This window comes from Xenopus laevis, chromosome 4L (genome assembly GCF_017654675.1).
Source record: "Xenopus laevis strain J_2021 chromosome 4L, Xenopus_laevis_v10.1, whole genome shotgun sequence".
NCBI classification, from domain to species: Eukaryota; Metazoa; Chordata; class Amphibia; order Anura; family Pipidae; genus Xenopus; species Xenopus laevis.
This window is the reverse complement of record NC_054377.1, coordinates 30,502,840-30,524,227: the sequence shown is the minus strand read 5'-3', so window position 1 is coordinate 30,524,227 and position 21,388 is coordinate 30,502,840. Positions and strand designations below refer to the sequence as shown.

At 40.9% G+C, this 21,388-nt stretch overlaps 1 protein-coding gene across 2 annotated transcripts; it reads right to left on the bottom strand.

Moving 5' to 3' along the window:
* Window positions 1-11,252: 11,252 nt before the first annotated feature.
* On the bottom strand, window positions 11,253-19,919 carry LOC108713628 (acylphosphatase-2). Of its 2 annotated transcripts, XM_041590047.1 has the most exons (5): window positions 19,712-19,919; window positions 17,912-17,928; window positions 14,480-14,589; window positions 14,298-14,401; window positions 11,253-11,506 (listed from the first exon to the last, which is right to left on the bottom strand). In XM_041590047.1, exons 1-5 carry the CDS (start codon window positions 19,764-19,766, stop codon window positions 11,421-11,423), a joined length of 372 nt encoding a protein of 123 aa, XP_041445981.1. In that variant the 5' UTR covers window positions 19,767-19,919; the 3' UTR covers window positions 11,253-11,420. The 2 variants fall into 2 exon arrangements, with proteins under 2 accessions (XP_041445981.1, XP_018112654.1); XM_018257165.2 differs by lacking the exon at window positions 14,298-14,401 and having other exon boundaries at window positions 19,712-19,847.
* Between the last annotated feature and the right edge of the window lie 1,469 nt (window positions 19,920-21,388).

The window sequence follows — 21,388 nt, the reverse complement described above, 5'->3', positions numbered from 1 at the left end:
AGGTCCCCGCTGCTGCTTCCTTCTGTGAGCTGTTAGAAGAAATTGATGCATCTGAGGAGAATGATGATGAGGAGATTGATGTTTTGTGGGTGCCCAGTAGAAGAGAGCAAGAGGAGAATAATACTTAGAAGAAGCAGGGAACAGTAGGGCAACAACATGTATCGGCACCTGTGGTCAGCCGGCCAACGCACCCGCCATTGCCGCCAACTTCTACTGTTACCGCCAGATTGCCAGCTTCAAAAAGCTCAGCAGTGTGGGATTTTTTTAATATGTGTGCCTCTGACAAAAGCGTTGTAATTTGCAATGAGTGCAGTCAGAAACTGAGTCTTGGGAAGCCCAACACCCACATAGGTACAACTTCTATGCGAAGGCACATGAACGGCAAGCACAAAGCACTATGGGAGCAACACCTCAAAGGCAGCAGACAAACTAAAAGCCACCCTCCTTCTGGTCCAGCATCTTACTGCTCTACCTCTGCTGTCCTTGACCCGTCTGAACCACCCTCCACTCCGCCTTCCACCTTGACCACCAGTTCCCAGTCATCTGCCCCCAGCCAAGTTTCTGTGAGGGCCATGTTTGAGCGTAAGAAGCTAATGTCTGCGAGTCACCCCCTAGCCCGGCGTCTGACAGCTGGCTTGTCTGCACTCTTAGCCCGCCAGCTTTTACCATACCAGCTGGTGGACTCTGAGGCCTTCCGCAAATTTGTAGCAATTGGGACACCGCAGTGGAAGGTACCCAGCCGCAATTTTTTCTCCAAGAAGGGAATACCACACCTGTACCACCATGTGCAGAGCCAAGTCACCGCATCTCTGTCACTTAGTGTTGGGGCAAAGGTCCATATGACTACTGACGCATGGTCCTCCAAGCATGGTCAGGGCAGGTATGTCACCTACACTGCCCACTGGGTGAACTTGCTTATGGCTGGGAAGCACGGAATGCGTGGCTCAACAACAACAGTGGAGTTGGTGTCACCGCCACGGATTGCCCGCGGTTCTGCCACCACCTCTACTCCTCCTTCGCTCTCTACCTCGTCTTCTTCCTCTGCTTCCTCCTCCTCTGCTTCTGGGTCCTCCTCCTCCACACCTGTGCACCCCCAGCTCCCCCTAGGCTATTCAACGTGCCAGGTACGCCGTTGTCATGCTGTCTTGGGGATGATGTGCCTGGAAAGCAGAAACCATACCGGATCTGTACTCCTGTCATCTCTGCAGTCACAGGCCGATCGGTGGCTGACCCCCACACCAACTGAAGATTGGAAAAGTGGTGTGTGACAACGGAAGCAATCTGTTGGCAGCACTGAGACTGGGCAATTTAACACATGTGCCCTGCATGGCCATAGTCCAACGTTTTGTCTCGAAGTACCTAGGATTCCAGGACATTCTCAGGCAGTCCAGGAAGGTGTCGGCCCATTTCAGACGTTCCTACACAGCCATGGCACGCCTTGCTGACATTCAGCATCGGTACAACATGCCAGTCAGGCGTTTAATTTGCGACAGCCAGACTCGCTGGAATTCAACGCTCCTCATGTTTGAACGTCTGCTGCAACAACAAAGAGCCGTCAATGAATACCTGTTTGAACTGGGTGGTAGGACTGGATCTGCAGAGCTGGGGATTTTTTCCCCCCGTTACTGGGTGCTTATGCGCGATGCCTGCAGGTTCATGCGCCCTTTTGAAGAGGTTACAAACATGGTCAGTCGCACCGAAGGCACCATCAGCGACCTAATACCCTTTGCTTTCTTCCTGGAGCGTGCCGTGCGACGAGTGACAGATGAGGCTGTAGACCAGCGTGACGAGGAGCAGGAAGCGCACAATTTCTGGTCGGAATCACCAGAACGAGCCCAGGCACCTGCTGCAACGCAGGGAGAGGTGTCAGAAGTGGAGTCAGAGGAGGAAGGTGGCTTTGTGGAGGAGGAGGACCAACAGGAGCAGGCTTCCCAGGGGGCTTGTGGTGACCTTTTGGGGACCCCTGATCTTGTACGTGGCTGGGGGGAGGAGACCGTGGATGATATAGTCCTTGATAACGAGGAAGCGGAGATGGATACCTCTGCATCCAACCTTGTGAGAATGGGGTCTTTCATGCTGTCATGCCTGTTGAAGGACCCCCGTATCAAGAGGCTTAAGGAGAAGGACCTTTACTGGGTCGCAACGCTACTAGACCCTCGGTACAAGCATAAAGTGGCAGAAATGTTACCAACGTACCACAAGTCCGAAAGGATGCTGCATTTACAAACCAGCCTGCAAAACATGTTGTACAATGCTTTTAAGGGTGATGTCACTTCAGGAACTCATCAACATTCCAGGGGCAGAGGTGCCAGTAATCCTGCCACGAGCGCACCTGCAAGGACAATGCACTTTGGCCACTCTGTAAGGTCAGACATGCAAAGGTTTTTCAGTCCAAGGCAGCGCCAGAACCCTTCGGGATCCACCCTCAAAGAACGCCTCGACCGGCAGGTAGCGGACTACCTGGCATTAACTGCAGATATCGACACTCTGAGGAGCGATGAACCCCTGGACTACTGGGTGCGCAGGCTTGATCTGTGGCCAGAGCTGTCACAATTTGCCATGAACCTCTTGTCTTGCCCAGCCTCAAGTGTCCTCTCAGAAAGGACCTTCAGTGCAGCAGGAGGGATTGTAACTGAGAAGAGAACTCGCCTAGGTCACAAAAGTGTGGATTACCTGACCTTTATTAAAATGAACGAGGCATGGATCTCGGAGGGTTACTGCACGCCGGAAGACTTGTTCTGACTCCCCATGCAGCTGTCCTTCTCTGCACGCCGCATGACTCCACACACAGCTGTCCTTTAGCGTCCTCCTCCCTCCGCCACCGTTACAAACTAGGGTGCAAACCCTACTGGTTTTATTTTAATCAAAACTTTTTGGACAGGTAAATCCTGAGTTTTTCTGGCCTCTGTGCTTCAGTGGCTGCAACCAAAAAAATTCATATTTTCAGCATTTATATGGCATATTTTTTCTGGCCTCTGTGCTTCAGTGGCTGCGAAAAAAAATATTCATATTTTCAGCATTTATATGGCATATTTTTTCTGGCCTCTGTGCTTCAGTGGCTGCGACAAAAAAAATCATATTTTCAGCATTCATATGGCATATTTTTTCTGGCCTCTGTGCTTCAGTGGCTGCGACCAAAAAAATTCATATTTTCAGCATTTATATGGCATATTTTTTCTGGCCTCTGTGCTTCAGTGGCTGCGAAAAAAAAAATTCATATTTTCAGCATTTATATGGCATATTTTTTCTGGCCTCTGTGCTTCAGTGGCTGCGACAAAAAAAATTCATATTTTCAGCATTCATATGGCATATTTTTTCTGGCCTCTGTGCTTCAGTGGCTGCGACAAAAAAATTCATATTTTCAGCATTTATATGGCATATTTTTTCTGGCCTCTGTGCTTCAGTGGCTGCGACAAAAAAAATTCATATTTTCAGCATTCATATGGCATATTTTTTCTGGCCTCTGTGCTTCAGTGGCTGTGACAAAAAATTCATATTTTCAGCATTTATATGGCATATTTTTTCTGGCCTCTGTGCTTCAGTGGCTGCGACAAAAAAAATTCATATTTTCAGCATTCATATGGCATATTTTTTCTGGCCTCTGTGCTTCAGTGGCTGCGACAAAAAAAAAATCATATTTTCAGCATTCATATGGCATATTTTTTCTGGCCTCTGTGCTTCAGTGGCTGCGACAAAAAAATTCATATTTTCAGCATTCATATGGCATATTTTTTCTGGCCTCTGTGCTTCAGTGGCTGCGACAAAAAAAATTCATATTTTCAGCATTTATATGGCATATTTTTTCTGGCCTCTGTGCTTCAGTGGCTGCGACAAAAAAAAATTATATTTTTAGCATTCATATGGCATATTTTTTCTGGCCTCTGTGCTTCAGTGGCTGCGACAAAAAAAAATTCATATTTTCAGCATTTATATGGCATATTTTTTCTGGCCTCTGTGCTTCAGTGGCTGCGACAAAAAAAATTCATATTTTCAGCATTCATATGGCATATTTTTTCTGGCCTCTGTGCTTCAGTGGCTGCGACAAAAAAAATTCATATTTTCAGCATTTATATGGCATATTTTTTCTGGCCTCTGTGCTTCAGTGGCTGCGACAATTTTTTTTTATATTTTTAGCATTCATATGGCATATTTTTTCTGGCTTCTGTGCTTCAGTGGCTGCGACAAAAAAAAATTCATATTTTCAGCATTTATATGGCATATTTTTTCTGGCCTCTGTGCTTCAGTGGCTGCGACAAAAAAAACATAATTTTTCAGGAAAGTACACATGCCTAATTTTTCAGGGTTCTGCAACAGTGGCAAAATCGCATCTTTTATGGTCACCGCAGGTGATCAATAAAGTAGACCAAAACTGGGCCCACACTGCAGAATCAGTGTTTTTTGGTTCACTTCACTGTACATTGAATTACCTCTGCCTGACCGTGCACGTGCGCACAAGCACGGTGACTGCTAAACACACTACTACAGAAATATTGCCACCAACAGGACGAACATCCTGGAGGTGACAAGCAACTAGTAATTAAAAACTATTATTTGCTCACTTGACGGTATCATTCATGAAAGCTCTTTGCGTTTTTTTGCGTTGCAGTAAGCGCCGCGTTTTGTCTTTGCGTGTGAACAGGCTGTAACCTTTACACGACTTGATTGGCATGTAGACGCCGGACGTTTTAAAGCAGTTTATTACACAAGTTTAGAAATGTAGTGTGATTTCTGCCCTTTACAGCACAAAACGCAGCGCTGTGTCAACAATGTATTTTTCAGATACATTTTTGCCCTTGATCCCCCTCTGGCATGCCACTGTCCAGGTCGTTGCACCCTTTAAACAACTTTAAAATCATTTTTCTGGCCAGAAATGTCTTTTCTAGCTTTTAAAATTCGCCTTCCCATTGAAGTCTATGGGGTTCGCGACGTTTGCGAACCGTTCGCATTTTTGACGCAAGTTCGCGAATATGTTCGCGAACATTTTTTCCGACGTTCGCTACATCCCTACTCGTCACTCATAGGAAACATTTCTCAGCCCATCTTAGGCTTGCAGTATCGTTCAACCCCAGCCTCACATTGGATTCTGGGACTTGGAACCACTCTGCTTTCTATAGTGGAAATTGCAAATATTCTGTGGAAAGCAAAGGAACGCCAAGAATGCATCACTTCACAAAGGGGTTATTAACCTTTAAATGAACTTTTAGCATGCTGTAGAGAATAATAATATGAGATAATTTGCAGTTGGTCATTCATTATTTGTGATTTTTCAATTATTTAGCTTTTTGTTCCTAGGCGGAGGGTGATTTTTCTTTTTGGGAAGGCTAAAGTTGGCCATACATGGGATGCCTTAAAATAGTTGTTCACCTTTAAATTAACATTTAGTATCATGCAGACATTAATATTCTAAGATCATTTGCAATTAGTCTTCATTTTTTATTTTGTGTGTTTTTTTTAGTTAATTAGAGTTTTGCTCAGCAGCTCCCCAATTTGGTATTTCAGCAGCAATTGGGTTGCTAGTCTTATTTTCAGCAACCAGGCAGTGGCTTAAACAAGAGATGGGAATATGTGTAGAAGAGGGTCTAAATAGAAAGATATGTAATAAAAAGTAACAATCGATCCCGGTCTGCAGCCTCAGGGGCCCCCCACACCATCCCCTGGACCCTCCCAGCTACAAAATACCCTCTGCACCCCCATCCCAGCCGCAAACCGCATGCGTGCGTGCCTTTTTCTACTACATCGTGACTTGGGTCAGTGCAGGGAGTGGGTCTGGGCCAAAAGAGCTGGGGCTTACCAGGTTTTTTCCAGGTGTCCCACCTGCCCAGTCTGACCCTGAATCTGAACCTTACAGAACAATCACTTTTGGTCAGTGATCCCCATTGAAAAAGCAGGAAAGAGTAGGAAGAGGAAGGCAAATCATTGAAAAAACTATTTGCAAATTTATAATGAAGACCAAATGCAAAGTTGCTAGGACAGGTACATTCTATAACATACTAAAAGTTAACTTAAAGGTGAATCAACCCCTTTAGAGTTAATATCAGATGTAGCTGAACAAATTAACACCCCCACCTCATGTGGCTCTTTCTGACAATGCAGGTGCAATAGCTGTTCCACATCAAAATATTAAAGGAAAACTTTACCCCCCAAACAATGTAGGCCTCTATAAAAAGATATTGCATCTGCTTCAGAAAGGCATAAAAAGGTGAAAACTGAAAATATTAGAAAAGCGACCATAAATAGAAAATAGAAAGTATTTGAAAAAAGTCTGAAACCAAATGAACTGAAAAAGATGTTGGAAGGTGAACAACCCCCAATAGGATTGTTTTGCTTCCGATAAGGATTAATTATAGTTGGGATCAAGTAGAACAGGGATCCCCAACCTTTTTTACTTGTGAGCCACATTTAAATATAAAAAGAGTTGGAGAGCAACACAAGCATGAAAAAGTCCATGAGAATGTCAAATAAGGGCTGTGATTGGCTGTTTGGTAGCCCCTATGTGGACTGGTAGCCTACATGAGGCTTTGTTTGGCAGTACACCTGGTTTTTATGAAACCAAAACTTGCCCCTAAGCCAGGAATTCAAAAATAAGCACCTGCTTTGAGGTCACTGGGAGCAACATCCATGGGGCTCGTGAGCAACATGTTGCTCACGAGCTACTGGTTGGGGACCACTGAAGTAGAAGGTACTGTTACTGGTACTGGTTTCATTATTACAGAGAAAATGGAGTCATGTTTAAAATAAAATTATTTGTTTATGGGACTCTATGGCAGATGGCATTTCAGAGCTTTTTGGATAATAGATCCAATACCTGTATATAAAGAGGCACATTCCTCTGTTTTGATATGCCTATTACCTTTTTCCTACTTTCAAACTAGTTCTCCTTTGTTTTACTTGGTGATTATTTTGTAAATACTATTGAGCTGTCTCAGGTTACTAATAGAGAACCCTATAGTTCAGCAGTTCTCCCTTTATTTACACTTACAATATAATGTGTTCATAATATCAGTTAAAAACAATACAACTCATAACACATTCTTTCAAACTCATAACATGTATCTAGAGGCCCCCAACACATATTAACTAACACAAGACTACATTACCCAGATTCCTGTTCATTTTATTATATTATTGAAAATGCTCTGGGTACATGTACACTGATGTGAGAAACCCTATGTCTTTTACTGCACTCAAATGTGTAATTGTATTTCCCGGTATCAGATATTTACAGTTTACCCATTATTTATATCCTTTATGGGTCAATTGTCTGTAAAAGATGCCATAAAATACCACTGTGCCAACATCATTGATTTTCCAGCTCAATGGGAAGGGTTACTTAAAATAATCCGAATTTATCTCATTTTTTAAATAAAAAAAACCACGATCAAACTTCCATACCCAATTTTACCTTATTTATTATTTTTTAAAAAGGTTGATTTAATCGGTTCGGGTAAAAACTCCTTTTTCCCAAAAAGCCAAAATTTTTTTGATTTTTGCCCGAAATGGTTTGATTCCAGTGCAGACCACAGAAATAGGATAGGGACCTCTGCTATTGACTTATACACAACCCTGGCAGGTCTGATATGGCGGATTTTCGGATTCTGGCTTCTTGCAGCATCGGGCTTTAATAAATCTTGAAAAATTCGAGTTTAAAAAAAAAATGTGAGATTTGCCCCAAAAAGCCTGACCAGATAAATTCAGAGTTTAGTAAAAAAAACAATACAAAACCCTTGATCTTTGTCACTTTGTGTATTGGCAGTAAGCATACAACTAGACTTAGATCAAAAGCAACTAAAAGGGTTAACTACTTACAGCCTCCGGGTTAACCATGTTTGTTTATTTGTTACTTATTTTTCAACAGGATCTGTAGGACTCAAATTTTGCCCCAGGGTATTACCATTTTAGGCAGGGTGGGGGGTTGCCCTAGCGTAATCTGTTTGCAAATATGATACTGTTGATGTTTGGGTTTGTCACCATTTTTTTAAAAATAAAATTAGAAACAGAATATATTTTGCATAAGGACCCAGATAGGGATTAACATTTCACCTTTCATATGCAAATAATTTAATCAATCGGCCAAGAGAGAAAATAATCTTTTGGGTTTATAAGGACATTGCAGTTTATTTGTTGTGTCAGTTTCCAAGGATCCAGCCTGTAAACTCCTCACAGATATAACATACACCTAAGGAAAACCACGAGGAAACTTAGGGCAACTTCGGAAAACGAATTGCAACGTGTGATTAGCGACGGCGTTTTTTCATTTTAGCCGGCGCAAAGTCAGGAAGGCGTTTGGGGAGATTGGTCGCTGCAAAGACGAGGTGATTAGTTGCCAGGCGACCAAATCTCCCCAAAACGCCCAGTGTGGCCTATCTCTAAATAGACTATAATAGTGATTTGATAAAAACTTTACCAACATTGTAAGTGGAAAGAATCTTGATGACAGTATTAGGGAGGTGGTGCTGACTAAGAGGCATATTTACTAAAATCAGAATTTGTCTCGTTATTTAAAATAAAAAAACCACAACCAAACTCCCATACCTGATTTTACCTTATTTATTATTAAAAAAGCTTGATTTAATCAGTTTGGTTAAAAATTCGATAAAACGGAGTGAAAACCTGAATCGTACAATATTTTTCGGGCTTTATCCCAAAAAGCCAGAATTTTGGGGATTTTTGACAGGAAAAGTCCGAAATGGTTGGATTTTCGGGCTAATTCTAGCCCAGACCACAAATTTAAAAATAAGATAGGGACCTCTGCCATTGACTTATACACAACCTCAGCATGTCTGAGATGGCAGATTTTCAGATTCAGGCTTTTTGTTGCACCGGGCTTTAATAAATGTAGAAAAATTTGAGTTTAAGAAAAACCCCTAAAAAAATGTTTTGCCCCAAAAATCCCGACTGGAGTTTAGCAAATAACCCCCTAAATGTAGAAGATATGTATGTTTATATATGTTTATAGAAGAGACATAGAGGAGGTTTATTTTGTCAGCACATAGAAGCACTCATAGGTGTTATAACTAGGAACCAGCCCTGGCCAGCTCTTCCCAGAATTTGGGCAGTACAGCTACTGTAGGCTTGAGCAAGGAAACACCCTGAATCACTGTGTGTGGCTGTGCCCTTGGAAGTCTATGGAGGCCTTAAGTCTCCTTAAAATATTTTGAACATTAAATAAAGCCAATAGATTTTGTTTTTGATTGCACGTACAGCATGGAAACTGCAATTTTAGACACAATTCTTCATGTTTTATACCAAGAATTTTCCCAAACTACATGGCAGGATGGGGGGAAGGTGAAGCAGGCACAACCTTGGGCCAAGTAGTATAACCTTGGGCATCAATACTAATTGGCCTAGCTCTGCTTATAACTTTTCCTGTATTTGAGTTTTCCAATTGCCATAAAACTGTTTCTTACCTCCAAATCTATGATTAAATTGTCTACCTTTGCCAAATACATAAATGTCTTGAGCAAGTTGTGTGCAAAAAAGAGCTAATTGCAGTTATTCTGCTGGGTTAGTCACCCTGCTCTTTGCCTTGATTTATTGTACATTTACACCTAAAACTAATGGCCCAAGTATCCTTTTCTCCACTGGCATGTAAATACATAAGAAATGAGTATCATCTGCATTATGTATAGGACATTATACAGGATTCAAAACTGGGTTTGAATAAAAAGTAATGCCAAAAGTAAACCACTATTAAATTTGGGAGATCTCACCAGTGTTATGGAAGTAGATATGAAATAAATGCCATCGTCCCCATATGCTTTACCAGTTAGAATCTACTAGGAAATGGAGCCTTGTTCCTACTGTATGTTTATCCAGAGCCATCACTGGTTAGTTCTAGGGCTTTATTGCATTGACATGCAGTTGAGATTGTCTCGCTAATGGCTATTAGTAGCACATATTAAATATTGATCAGAGTAAAGGCCTTTCTCTTTATTATTATATATGTAAATACTATTTATACATTATTATTATTAATTATTATAATTCATTAATAATAATAATTGGTATTACTATTATTATTAATAATAATATTAATAAGGTCTTTATTTACTTTAGCATACAAGTACAGACGAGTGAGCCCCTAGGCACCCACTTTGCGAGTAGTCTTGTGGTTTTATTGCAAATATCTAGTTTCACAGAATTTAACAGAATTGTTATTTTTTGTGATAAAGATTTTTTTTAATGTTTTTAGTTTTATTAACAGCAGTAACAAGACAGAGTGGCTGATTTGTCGGCTTCCACCTTTTTACTACGATTCGAGTTTCTTTGCGGTAAATCTGACTAATTAAATTTGAGAAATTTTTAGAGATTTATTAAAGGCAAAAACCCCCAAAAAAACTCAAATGTAAAAATTCAGCTTGTAGAAGTCAATGGGATTTTTCTAACCAAATGTAAGAGCTTTTTTTTCAATTCGAGATGACAATGATGAGTAGAATGCAAATTTGTCTTATCATGTGTTTTTCTTGTTTTTAATCTAGTGAGTTTTTTAATAAATATGCACACACATTTAAGTTTGGTAAGTTTAGTAAACCTTTAAAATAAATGAATGTAAAATTGTTGAGGGTTCTATTCTAAGCACTTTTACAATGTACATTCATTATGTATTTATTTTTAATTCTAAGATATTAACGGTTACATTTACTGTACTGTTAATATAAATGAATTTTGTTACAACAGCCCCACCTGCTGGTCATTTTCCAACCATTCTGACTAGTGATGTGCGGTGAGGCTTTTCCTCTTGAATGACAGTAGCCACTGGGGTAGTATTAGTATATCGAGGTGAGAGCCATCTGTAGGGTAATTAGGCTAGTACAGGTGTTTTTGGGATAATCTTGGGTTTTTTGGGTTTTCTGGATAACAGATCTTTCCATAATTTGGGTCTTCATACCTTAAGTCTACTAGAAAATCATTTAAACATTAAATAAACCCAATAGGCTGGTTTTTCTTCCAGTAAGGATTAATTAGATCTTACCTATGATCAAGTACAAGGTTCTGTTTTATTAGTACAGAGAAAAAGGAAATAATAGAAACAAATTTGGATTATTTGAATAAAATTGAGTCTATGGGAGACGGCCTTTCCACAGTTTGGACCTTTCTGGATAACGGATGCCATACCTGTACTTTATTAGAAGTCAGTGCTGCAGCTTCAACATTGTGAATAGCAACTGGAGGAATTTTACAAAGAATTACCTTTTTGCTAAGTAGAATACGCACATTGTGCCAGTCTGATACATACACAGGAATACCAAGCATACATTACAAATGATAACTTTAATATCTACAAATATATATGCAGTGAAAGGTTGTGGGGACTGAAAGCATGAAGAAACAATCAAAATCACAAGAGTATTCAACGTGTTCTTTGTTGACTTGCATCTGGACAGACTAAGACTAATAGTTTGTTTTAAAATTGTTATATTCTAAAGCCGGAATTTCACGCTCGTTGGAGAAAACGGCCTTGTCAATACGAGACATTGGGCTCCCAACATTCTGTAGCCAGTTTTTCCTAAGAGAAATAGAAAATGTATTTTATTTTTCAGTTTCATTTTAAAATACTTAGTTGGCCAATACGATCAATTACACTTCTTTTCTTTAAAAAAAAATAATAATAATAATTTTTTCACCACCATATCACTATACTTTCATCAAGGTGGCATTGTGGAGTAATAGGTTTGGCCTTAAAGGGGTGGTTCATCTTTAAGGTAACTATTAGTATGTTATAAAATGGCCAATTCTAAGCAACTTTTCAATTGTTTTTTGTTATTTATTTTTAATAGTTTTAGGGGCAGATTCACTAAGCTCGAGTGAAGGATTCGAATGAAAAATACTTCGAATTTCGAAGTATTTTTTGGGTACTTCGACCATCGAATTGGTTAAATTCGTTCGAATTCGATCGAAATCGAACGAAATCGAACGATTCTAAGTAAAAATCGTTCGACTATTCGACCATTCGATAGTCGAAGTACTTGCCCTTTAAAAAAAACTTTGACCCCCTACTTCGGCAGCTAAAAGCTACCGAAGTCAATGTTAGCCTATGGGGAAGGTCCCCATAGGCTTGCTAACCTTTTTTTGATCGAAGGATTTTCGTTCGATCGTTGGATTAAAATCCTTCGAATCGTTCGATTCGAAGGATTTAATCGTTCGATCGAAGAAAAATCCTTCGATCGTTCGATCGAAGGATTAGCGCTAAATCCTTCGACTTCGATATTCGAGTCGAAGGATTTCAATTCGAGGGTCGAATTTCGAAGTATTTTTTACTTCGAAATTCGACCCTTAGTGAATCTGCCCCAAAAAGTTATTTGCCTTTTTCTTCTGACTCTTTACAGCTTTGTTTTATTTTATTGCTAATCTTTCTACTCAGGCCCACTTCTATTCATATTCCAGTCTCTTATTCAAACCAATGCATGGTTGCTACGGTAATTTCGACCCTAGCTACCAGATTGCTTAAAATGCAAATTGAAGAGCTGCTGAATAAAAAGCTAAATAATTCAAAAACCTTAAATAATAAAAAATGAAAACCAATTGCAAATCACTCTCTAGATCATACTAAAAGTTATCTCAATGGTGAACCTCCCCTTTAATGTGACCTAAAATGTATACTATCTTTAAAAATTGGAAAAATGGTACTTAAAGGGCAACTAAATAGGTCACTTCACAATAGCATAAGCCCCAATTAAATATTCCCCTGTAGCATCTCTCAAATTGCAACAGTGGTTCCAGACATTTTTTATATTCCACCAGCAACACAATGCACAACAAATGTATTACAGGTAATTAAGGGATAAGATTAAGGGAAGGTGTTCCCGAAACGCGTAAGGTTTATGTATTCTTGCAGTTCTCTACAATAAAAACCTGCTTTTTACCGGAGTGCCGTCCTCCTGTTCGTATATTATTACAGGTATGGGACCTGTTATGCAGAATGCTTGGGATTTTATAGATAACAGATATTTCTGTAATTTGGATCTTCAGACCTTAAAGGGATAATGCATCAGTTAATAGTGCTGCTTCAGCAGAATTCTGCACTCTCAAAAGAGCAAATTCATGTTTCATGTTTTGAAAACATGTCATTTTGAAATCTGACATGGGGCTAGACATATTGTCAGTTTCCAAGCTGCCCCCAGTCATGGGACTTGTGTTCTGATAAACTTCAGTCACTCTTTGCTGCTGTACTGAAAGTTGGAGTGATATCACCCTCTCCAATTCCCCCCCCCCATCAGCCCATCAGCTGAACTATGGGAAGGTAACCAGATACCTGGTAACCAGATAGCAGCTCCCTAACACAAGCTCCCTGGTAGATCTGTTGCCATTCTGCTTACTGGTGGTGGCATTACGGTTTTCCGAAGTCGATTCGACTTCGGGCGATTTCGAAAAACAAATTGATCCGAGTGCTATCCTGCCGGTGATTCATATTCTAGCTGACGGGAAGGCATTTCGGAGAGATTAGTCACCCAAAGAAGAGGAGATTTGTCGCTGGGCAACTAATCTCCCTGGAACGCATACATGTGCCACCACCCTAAGAGATGGGATAACTGGTAGCTCAATCTTACGTGAGCCTGCAGCTTTCTTTTAGACAGAGGAAAAACAGACACCATGCTTCTCTTGTTTCATGAATACATACCTTTATTAACACTTCTGCATTAGCAGACTAAGATCATGTCACATCGCTTTGTTTTCCGAAGTCGCACAATAGGTTGAAACTTCGGGCAACTTCGGAAAACCGTGATGGTTACGTGTGCCACCACCCTTAAGCAGATACTGTGTCATTATCAGATTGCTGTGGGATCTGTATGAGAGCACACATTAATACATATCTTAACACGATCTAAGAACAGCACTCAGTAGTAAAAATCCAGATCCCACTGAGACACATACAGTTACATTGAGTAGGAGAAACAACAGCCTGCCAGAAAGCAGTTCTATCCTAAAGTGCTGGCTCTTTCTGAAAGCACATGACCAGATGGCTGCCTACACACAAATATTACAACTAAGAAAAATACACTTGTTGGTTCAGGAAATACATTTTATATTTATATTGTATATGCAGTGTAAACAGTGTAATTTTGAAATAAAAACTACACCATAAAAATCATGACAGTATCCCTATAAGTCTACTAGAAAATCATGTAAACGTTAAATAAACTCAATAGTTTGGTTTTGCTTCCAATAAGGATTAATTATATCTTAGTTGGGATCAAGTACAAGGTACTGTTTTATTATCGCATATAAAAAAATAAATCATTTTTAAAAATGTGGATTTTTTAGATAAAATGGAAACTATGGGAAAACAGATCCCATACCTGCAGGGTTGGACTGCGGGGCCCAGGCCCTACCGACTCTGCCGCAAGTCCTGAGGCCAGAGACAGAGATCTGGGCACCACCGGCCCAGTCCGACCCTGCATACCTGTACAAGAAATACAAGGTTGGCAGACCTTTTTGGTAGGTCATAACACACATATATTTTACGCATGTATGTACTTACATTATTTCCACTATACTCTTTGACCCCTGGACTTGACCTACAACTGTTCCACGGGGGGCATTTTTAACCCATCCAACAGCATTAACACGTTTTGCTTGATCTTCTGTATACTAGATAGAAAACAGAAGAAGTGGGATACAGAGTGCATTTACATATTCAAATCATTGGCAAAGAATAAATCAGGTTATACATTTTAAGTTTATGAGAAATATACTTCTGTACAGGAATTGGTCAGTATGTCTTAAAATGTTTTATTCAAATTGTATGTTGAATTTAGATTTCACTACATCTTATCTACGACATGTCCGTTGGTACTAGGATATATACAGTACCAGAGTCAACTAAAAAGTTTGTGCCCAGTATGCATAGGATTATCAAATATATGACAAATAAAGACCCCCATTGATCTAGAATCTAGGAGCTGTGAAACGTTGGTCCCTTTATTCACAAGCCATAGATTAGATGATATGCAGCACTTTAAGGATAAAAGAAAAAAGTCTTGCTTGAAAATGTGCACTAAGCAAGACCTGACACATAGGGGTATATTTATCAAAGAGTGAAGTTAATAGTGAAGTTCCGCCACTAGAGTGAAATTCCGCCACTCTCCATTCATTTCTATGGGATTTTTATAGGCGTATTTATCAAAGGATGAACTTTCACTTTCACCCATTGATAAATACGCCTTTCAAAATCCCATAGAATGAATAGAGAGCTGCGGAATTTCACTCTAGTGGCGGAACTTCACTCTTTGATAAATTTACCCCTAAATATTCATAAGGGACCGAAAATATGAGCTTCTTGGAACCCAAAGATAAAAATTGTACAATATTATTTTCACTCCGAACATTTATCCCTTACAAACTAAACTCACATTCTGTCACAACAGCTGGATTCTTTATTTATGCCACATCCATTATTTACAGAAAGCACCGATTCTAAATGGCTAAATCTCTGTTTCTTCTCAAAACTACTAAACCACAGATCTTTTTACATAATCTCTGGAAAATTGTATTTTACAGCATCTTTATTACAAAATATTAGATCTATTAAATTCAAATATAGAAACATTTTGTGGTGTTTTATCTTATGAAAATTCAGTCTAGAATTTGGAGAAACGTTTTGCATTGTGAATTGAATGTGGCACATTATTGGGTCATACAGGGGCGATCTTGCCTTTTTTGCTTCCCGAGACGGCCTTCGTTCTGCCGTGCCCCATACCCACGGCACTCACCTTTTCAGTGCCGGAGGGGGTCGGGGGGGTTCACTTTGCTAGTGCAGAGAGCGTGATTGCGCTCTCTGCACTAAAATAGCTGAATTTACAGGTTGAAAAACAGAAATTTGGCTCTTGAAGTTACCAATTGCAGCATTTTTGCCCCCCTGGCAACCAGTCTCTCAACTCGCCTTCTTTGCGGAGCGCCCCTGGGGTCATAATGCTAATTGTTGTGACACTTGGTATTTTGTGGCTGTAGAGTTGCAGGGGAAGAGGATGCAACCAGGGGCGATCCTGACCTCTCTGGCGACCTGGGGTGACTTTCCTGCACTGGAGGGTATCGGTGGGTCCATGTCGTTAGTACAGAGAGCTCAATTGCACTAGGAGAGCCGAATGCCCGGTTTAAGTTACCAGAAGAGGCATTTTGCCACCCCTGGTAACTTGCGGGGTGCTGCCAATTGATTATAGTTTCTCAACTTGCGTCATTGGTGCAATGCCCGTACATGCAACAGGAAGAGTCCACAAACCAAAGACATGCCAGGTCAGACTAACTGCCCGGTGCTCAGGCAATGAGGTGAGGGAGGGCCTGCATTAAATAAAAACATCCAACACCCCACATTGATACACCAATCGTAGTCAAAGCAGTCCATGCTTTGATAAAAAAAGCTAATTAGTTGAAAAACTTTTCAGGAAGGTGTTAAAAACAGGGATACAATTCAAACAGCTAAGAATTCATCTGGTTTTACTCTAAGCTACCCTATAGTAGTTAATGAATTTTGTTACAATAGGTTTGCAAGTGCAGTTTGCAAAGTGCAATTTCAGAAGCAAATCACAATATTTTTACTCGTACTGCAACTTTTTTCTCATAATTTGAGCGTTACTGCAGCCACGCTCTGAGTTGCTTCCACTGTGACCTGGTGTGCCAAGACTGCACACAATTGTGTCAAGTGTGGGTTTTGACATAAATTGATTACAAGCTGAGAGTTATGGCAGGTCCATGGTGGTAGCAGCCCCAGGGTTTCTCAGTGTCGATAGGTGCAGTTGCACACCATTCATTAGAAGAGGCAGGATGGACGCAATGACAACCATATGGAAGCATAGGAGTGTGTACAAGTGTCACCATTTTAGATTCCCCCAGTTGTTGTTATATATAAGTTTATTTTAAAGGAGGAGGAAACATTTAAACTAAGTAAGCTTTATTAGAAAGGTCTATATAGATACACCAGTAAACCCACAAAGATGCTCTGAGTCCCCTGTCAAAAGAAACACAGCATTTCTTTCCTTCTATTATGTACACACAGACCCGGATTTGTGGCCACAAAGGCCCGGGCCTAGGGCGGCAGATTTTTAGGGGCAGCATGCTGCCCAACCACTCTATAAGGAGCACTGGGGACGTGCAGACCCCATTGCTCCAGCGCTTTTGTGCGCCCGCGAGGTGTTGTGGGAGATGGGCACTAGGACTGCACGGCCTAGGGGCGCCGGCCCAGTAAATCCGGTACTGTGTACACATGGGCTTCTGTATCAGACTTCCTTCTTTCAGCATAAACCTCTAGGGCTAGGGCTTGAGCATGCTCAGTTTGCTCCTCTCTCCCCCTACCCCTCCATTTCCCCCTTCCCTGCTGTAATCTGAGCCCAGAGCTATGAGTGAGCAGAGAGAGACGCAGGCAGGAAGTGATGTCACAACAAGCTAATATGGCATCTGCTATCAAGTATGGTAAAGCATTCTACAGAATAAATATAGCATTCTAGCTTGCACTATTGTGGTTAATCTATTGGAAATAAACTGCCTTGATAGCTTACCTTCTCCTTTAATGTATACTTTCCTGCATTAGATGAATGGTGATAGAGCAGTGTGTTAACTCTTTTTCCCCGTTATCAAGTTGCATTTAAGTACTATATTCCAAAGTCTTGGCAAAGTGACACAGAATCACACAGAGAGGTATGCGGTTGTCCCAATAAAACAAAGCCACATTATCAGCACTAACAGCACATACAGTATATAACTGGTTGTTGCTCAGCCAATATCCCTGTGTTGCCCAACTAAGAATCATTGGTTTGATTTATTTGCTCTGCTGCTTGTGTTTTGTGTATATTCTGCTCATACAATCTAGGGATAGATTTTCAGCAGGTCTTTGTACAGCACTTGCCAGGAGTGAGAATCATCCTCTAAACCTCCATTTCCAAAGCATGACGGTCACACAATATTGCATAGGCAATTGTACCTTTCTGAAGAAGACTCCTGTAAGAGACAATAGATGAGATTGTTAATACATTATACATATGGCTAATTTATTTTTATCCTATAAAACAGCTTTACACTGTAAATATTTTAAATAAATAAACCAAAACTACTTATCTGTTTCTATGTTTATGTAAATTTATAATTTGCTTAAACCTCTCATATATTTAGTGCATGAATTGGAGTGAGAAAAAAAAAGTGGAGGGATGTTATGTGGATTATGCTACACACAGCGTGCTAAAATAAGTCCCTCCCACAATTATACACCCACTGTTATAATAAGCCTCACCCACAAACAGTTTCTGGTGCTTTTTCCCCTTTGGTATTTCCTTCTAATCAGGGCCAGAACTAGGGGTACACAGTAGTGATGTGCGGGTCGGTAACCCGCTCTCCCTCAGCCCACGCCCTCCCGCCCGCACCCGATTCCATGTTCCTTTTATAGACACGCCTATGATGTCACAAAAGGGTGGGGCGAACAGGCACAGTGTCTATAAAAGAAGAACCCAGAAGTCGGAAGCTGGCATTTGGCGGTGGCGGGCGGGGAGAGCAGGAGAATCGTTCAACCTGCATCCCGCCCGCCACTGGCGAGGAATATTGCAAGGTTGGCCCAAACCCACCCGCACATCACTATTAGGCAGAGTAGGCATGTGCCTAGGGCACAAAGCGGGGGGGGGGGGTGGCAGGCACGTACCTCTCTGTTGCCTATCCCATTTCCCCTCTCTCCCCCCGGCTTTGTTCTATCTGCCCCATCTATTTGCGCTTCAGCACATGCACGTGTGTGCATTTTGCGCAACTGGCGCATGTGCGCCAAGCGGTAATTCTCACATGTGCACGTGAACGGTAATTCACGCCTGCACACATCCAGCCAGGACCGGCCAGTTGCCTAGGGTGCCTGGTCGGTCTTGCCTGGCTCTGCTTCTAATGAACAGTATGATGTCCAGTATGCATAGATTTACCTAAGTATGTTGCGTGTAAGGAACCCAAAATGAAACGAAAATGAAAACTGTGCCTATGACTTTTCTTGGCTTCCAATTCAACTTCTGCAAACACCTTGCCTGTGTATCTTAACACAGTGCAACCCCAGCATATTTTATTTTACCCCACAATATCTCTTTTTGTTTCCACTATTTTATCCTTCTCTTCTGTTCCCTATAACCTTCTCTGATGCCTCCACCTTCTTCATCTGTATAACACTTCTCTATTTTTTCTCTACGTCTCCCCCAGTGATCTTTTCACTCCTTTTATCTTGTATATGCTCTATTAATGTGTGCTTTTTAACCTCTCTATTTTAGCTCCAGTATTACAAAAAAATGTTCTGGGATTCAATACTCTAGCATTCCCCCTGAGGGGATGCTATTTTACAGGAATAAAGAAGTGAAGGGATTTTGAGGCCAGCACACAAATTGTGATATGCACAAAGAATTGTGTAAAAACACTGACTGGTCGCTAAGGGTTACTGCCTTGGTGCAAATTTGCCTAGTGCTGTTAAAAGAGCTCAGGTTTTGGACATCTGCCATACATTGAATATACCACAGGCAATATTTAGAAGGAAGAATATTCTTTTTTTTAAACTTGTACTTAGATTAAACATTACTTAGATTAAAATATTTGCAAAAAGAACAAGGATGCTTCTCCATACTGAATAATTTCATATGTCAGCTGTTATTAAAGGTTTATTTTTTGTGTTTTCCACCTGAAAATTTAATCACCTTCATTAATTTTCACATTAAGCCCGAAAACACTAAACTGTATTTCCATAACAATTGGTGTATTAAATTCTTACCTTGAACGTCCCCATAAATCTCGTAATCCACAGACCAAAACCCTGATGAACTCATACTCTGACTGGCTAATGCAGCCTTACAAACACAAAGTGAAAGGAGTCTCTGGCCTACAACCAGAATAGTCTTCTATGTTACTAAATACAGAACACTTAAATGGTAGTTGCCATACAGAAATAGCACACGCAGAAGTATCAGAATGACACGGTTCCACACAGCTGTTACCAGAGACATTTATAGGATTCCCATAGAAATTAATGATCTAAATAAAATATATAAGCACAGTGTGAATTCATTGAAAAGGACACCAGCAAAAAAACATTATGAACAGACTCTATTACAGTGTGTAACCCTTTCTTGGCCTTATCTGATGCTTTGGCTCATCCTAAAGTAAAGCAGAACATTGTTTGGAGGAAGGGAGCAGTGCTGTAAAACCACAACTCTCACAAAGCTAAATCAGGAATGCCATAAGTTCATAAAGGTATACAGTTGTGTGTGCTTCAGCCACCTCACATAAGTTCCTTTCGGGCAGAGTGCAAAGCAGTGTATAGGCCCTTGCCATGGGCCAAATATACAGCAAAGAAGAAAAACTGCAGCACCTCTTGTTTGCAAATTGTGAAAAATTTATTACAATTGGTCAGTAACAGGCAACGTTTCGGGCCTTGTCTTGCCCTTTCTCAAGCCTGCCTGATAGTGTGTGATACAAACATTTATCCCCCACATTGGGGGGAGTGCACAATATCAGGACCCACCCCCAATCATGTTCAAACCAATAAGTTCATAAAGGGGACCTCTCACCGTAAGAAACAATGTCAAATTCATTTCAATTCTGTCAGGCAAAATAAACTGTACTTCCAATATATAAATCATTTAAATCTTGTTTCCTTCAGTCTTGGAATTACACAATCACAGCAAGCAGGCAGCTGCCATTTAGTAAGGCAAGATTTACATCATGGCAAGATCTTGTCTTTTTTTTACCAGAATAGGGGACTAAATGGACATGTCCATACAGTGGCTACACAATTCAGGGCCAGAACTAGGGGTAGGCAGAAGAGGCACGTGCCTAAGGCGCAAAGGTGGAGGGGCGCCAGGCACATACCTCTTCTGACGCCTACCCCTAGTTCCAGAAGCTGTGGCAGCAGTTTTTCTCCTCTTGCGTGCTCGTCCTCTGCGCATGCGCACTCACGCGTCCTCTGTGCACGTTGTCTTCCGTGCATGCGCATTTGCGTGTCATCGGCGCATTCGCGTGTCATCAGTGTATGTGCATTCGCGCGTAATCAGTGCATGCGCTCTTCCCTACAGCGGGGGGCGACGTAGTTGGCCAGGTTGCCTGGGGCGCCTGGCCGACTTGGCCCGGCACTGACACAATTAGATGACAAGGAGCAATGGGGAAAGTGGGGAATGCAGGGACATCTAGCAAGTGCAGAATGGAAAGTAAAAGTAATTATCTGCCTCACCTCTATGCCTAAAACACAGAGGAGGGGCAGGCAATACATGATTGACAGGTGAGATTTTGAATTACCTTTTATAACTGGTATGGGTGTTTTAATAAAAAAAAGAATTTGGGTTTCATGTTTAATTTGAAAAGGGCTTTTATTATACAGCTAATTATGTTTGGGTGAAAAGTCTCCTTTTAAAATGTAATAGATGTTTATTTGATATACAAGGAGTAGTACTTA

Excerpts from the sequence above, each read along its gene's own strand:
- LOC108713628 (XM_041590047.1), bottom strand. The coding sequence starts at position 19,766 with ATGAGTTCATCAGGGTTTTGGTCTGTGGATTACGAGATTTATGGGGAC. Across the intron at positions 14,402-14,479 it reads AAGAGTATAGTGGAAATAAT|GTATGCAGGGTCGGACTGGG; the intron begins GTAAGTACATAC and ends TTTCTTGTACAG. Across the intron at positions 11,507-14,297 it reads CCCGCAGTCCAACCCTGCAG|GAAAAACTGGCTACAGAATG; the intron begins GTATGGGATCTG and ends TATTTCTCTTAG.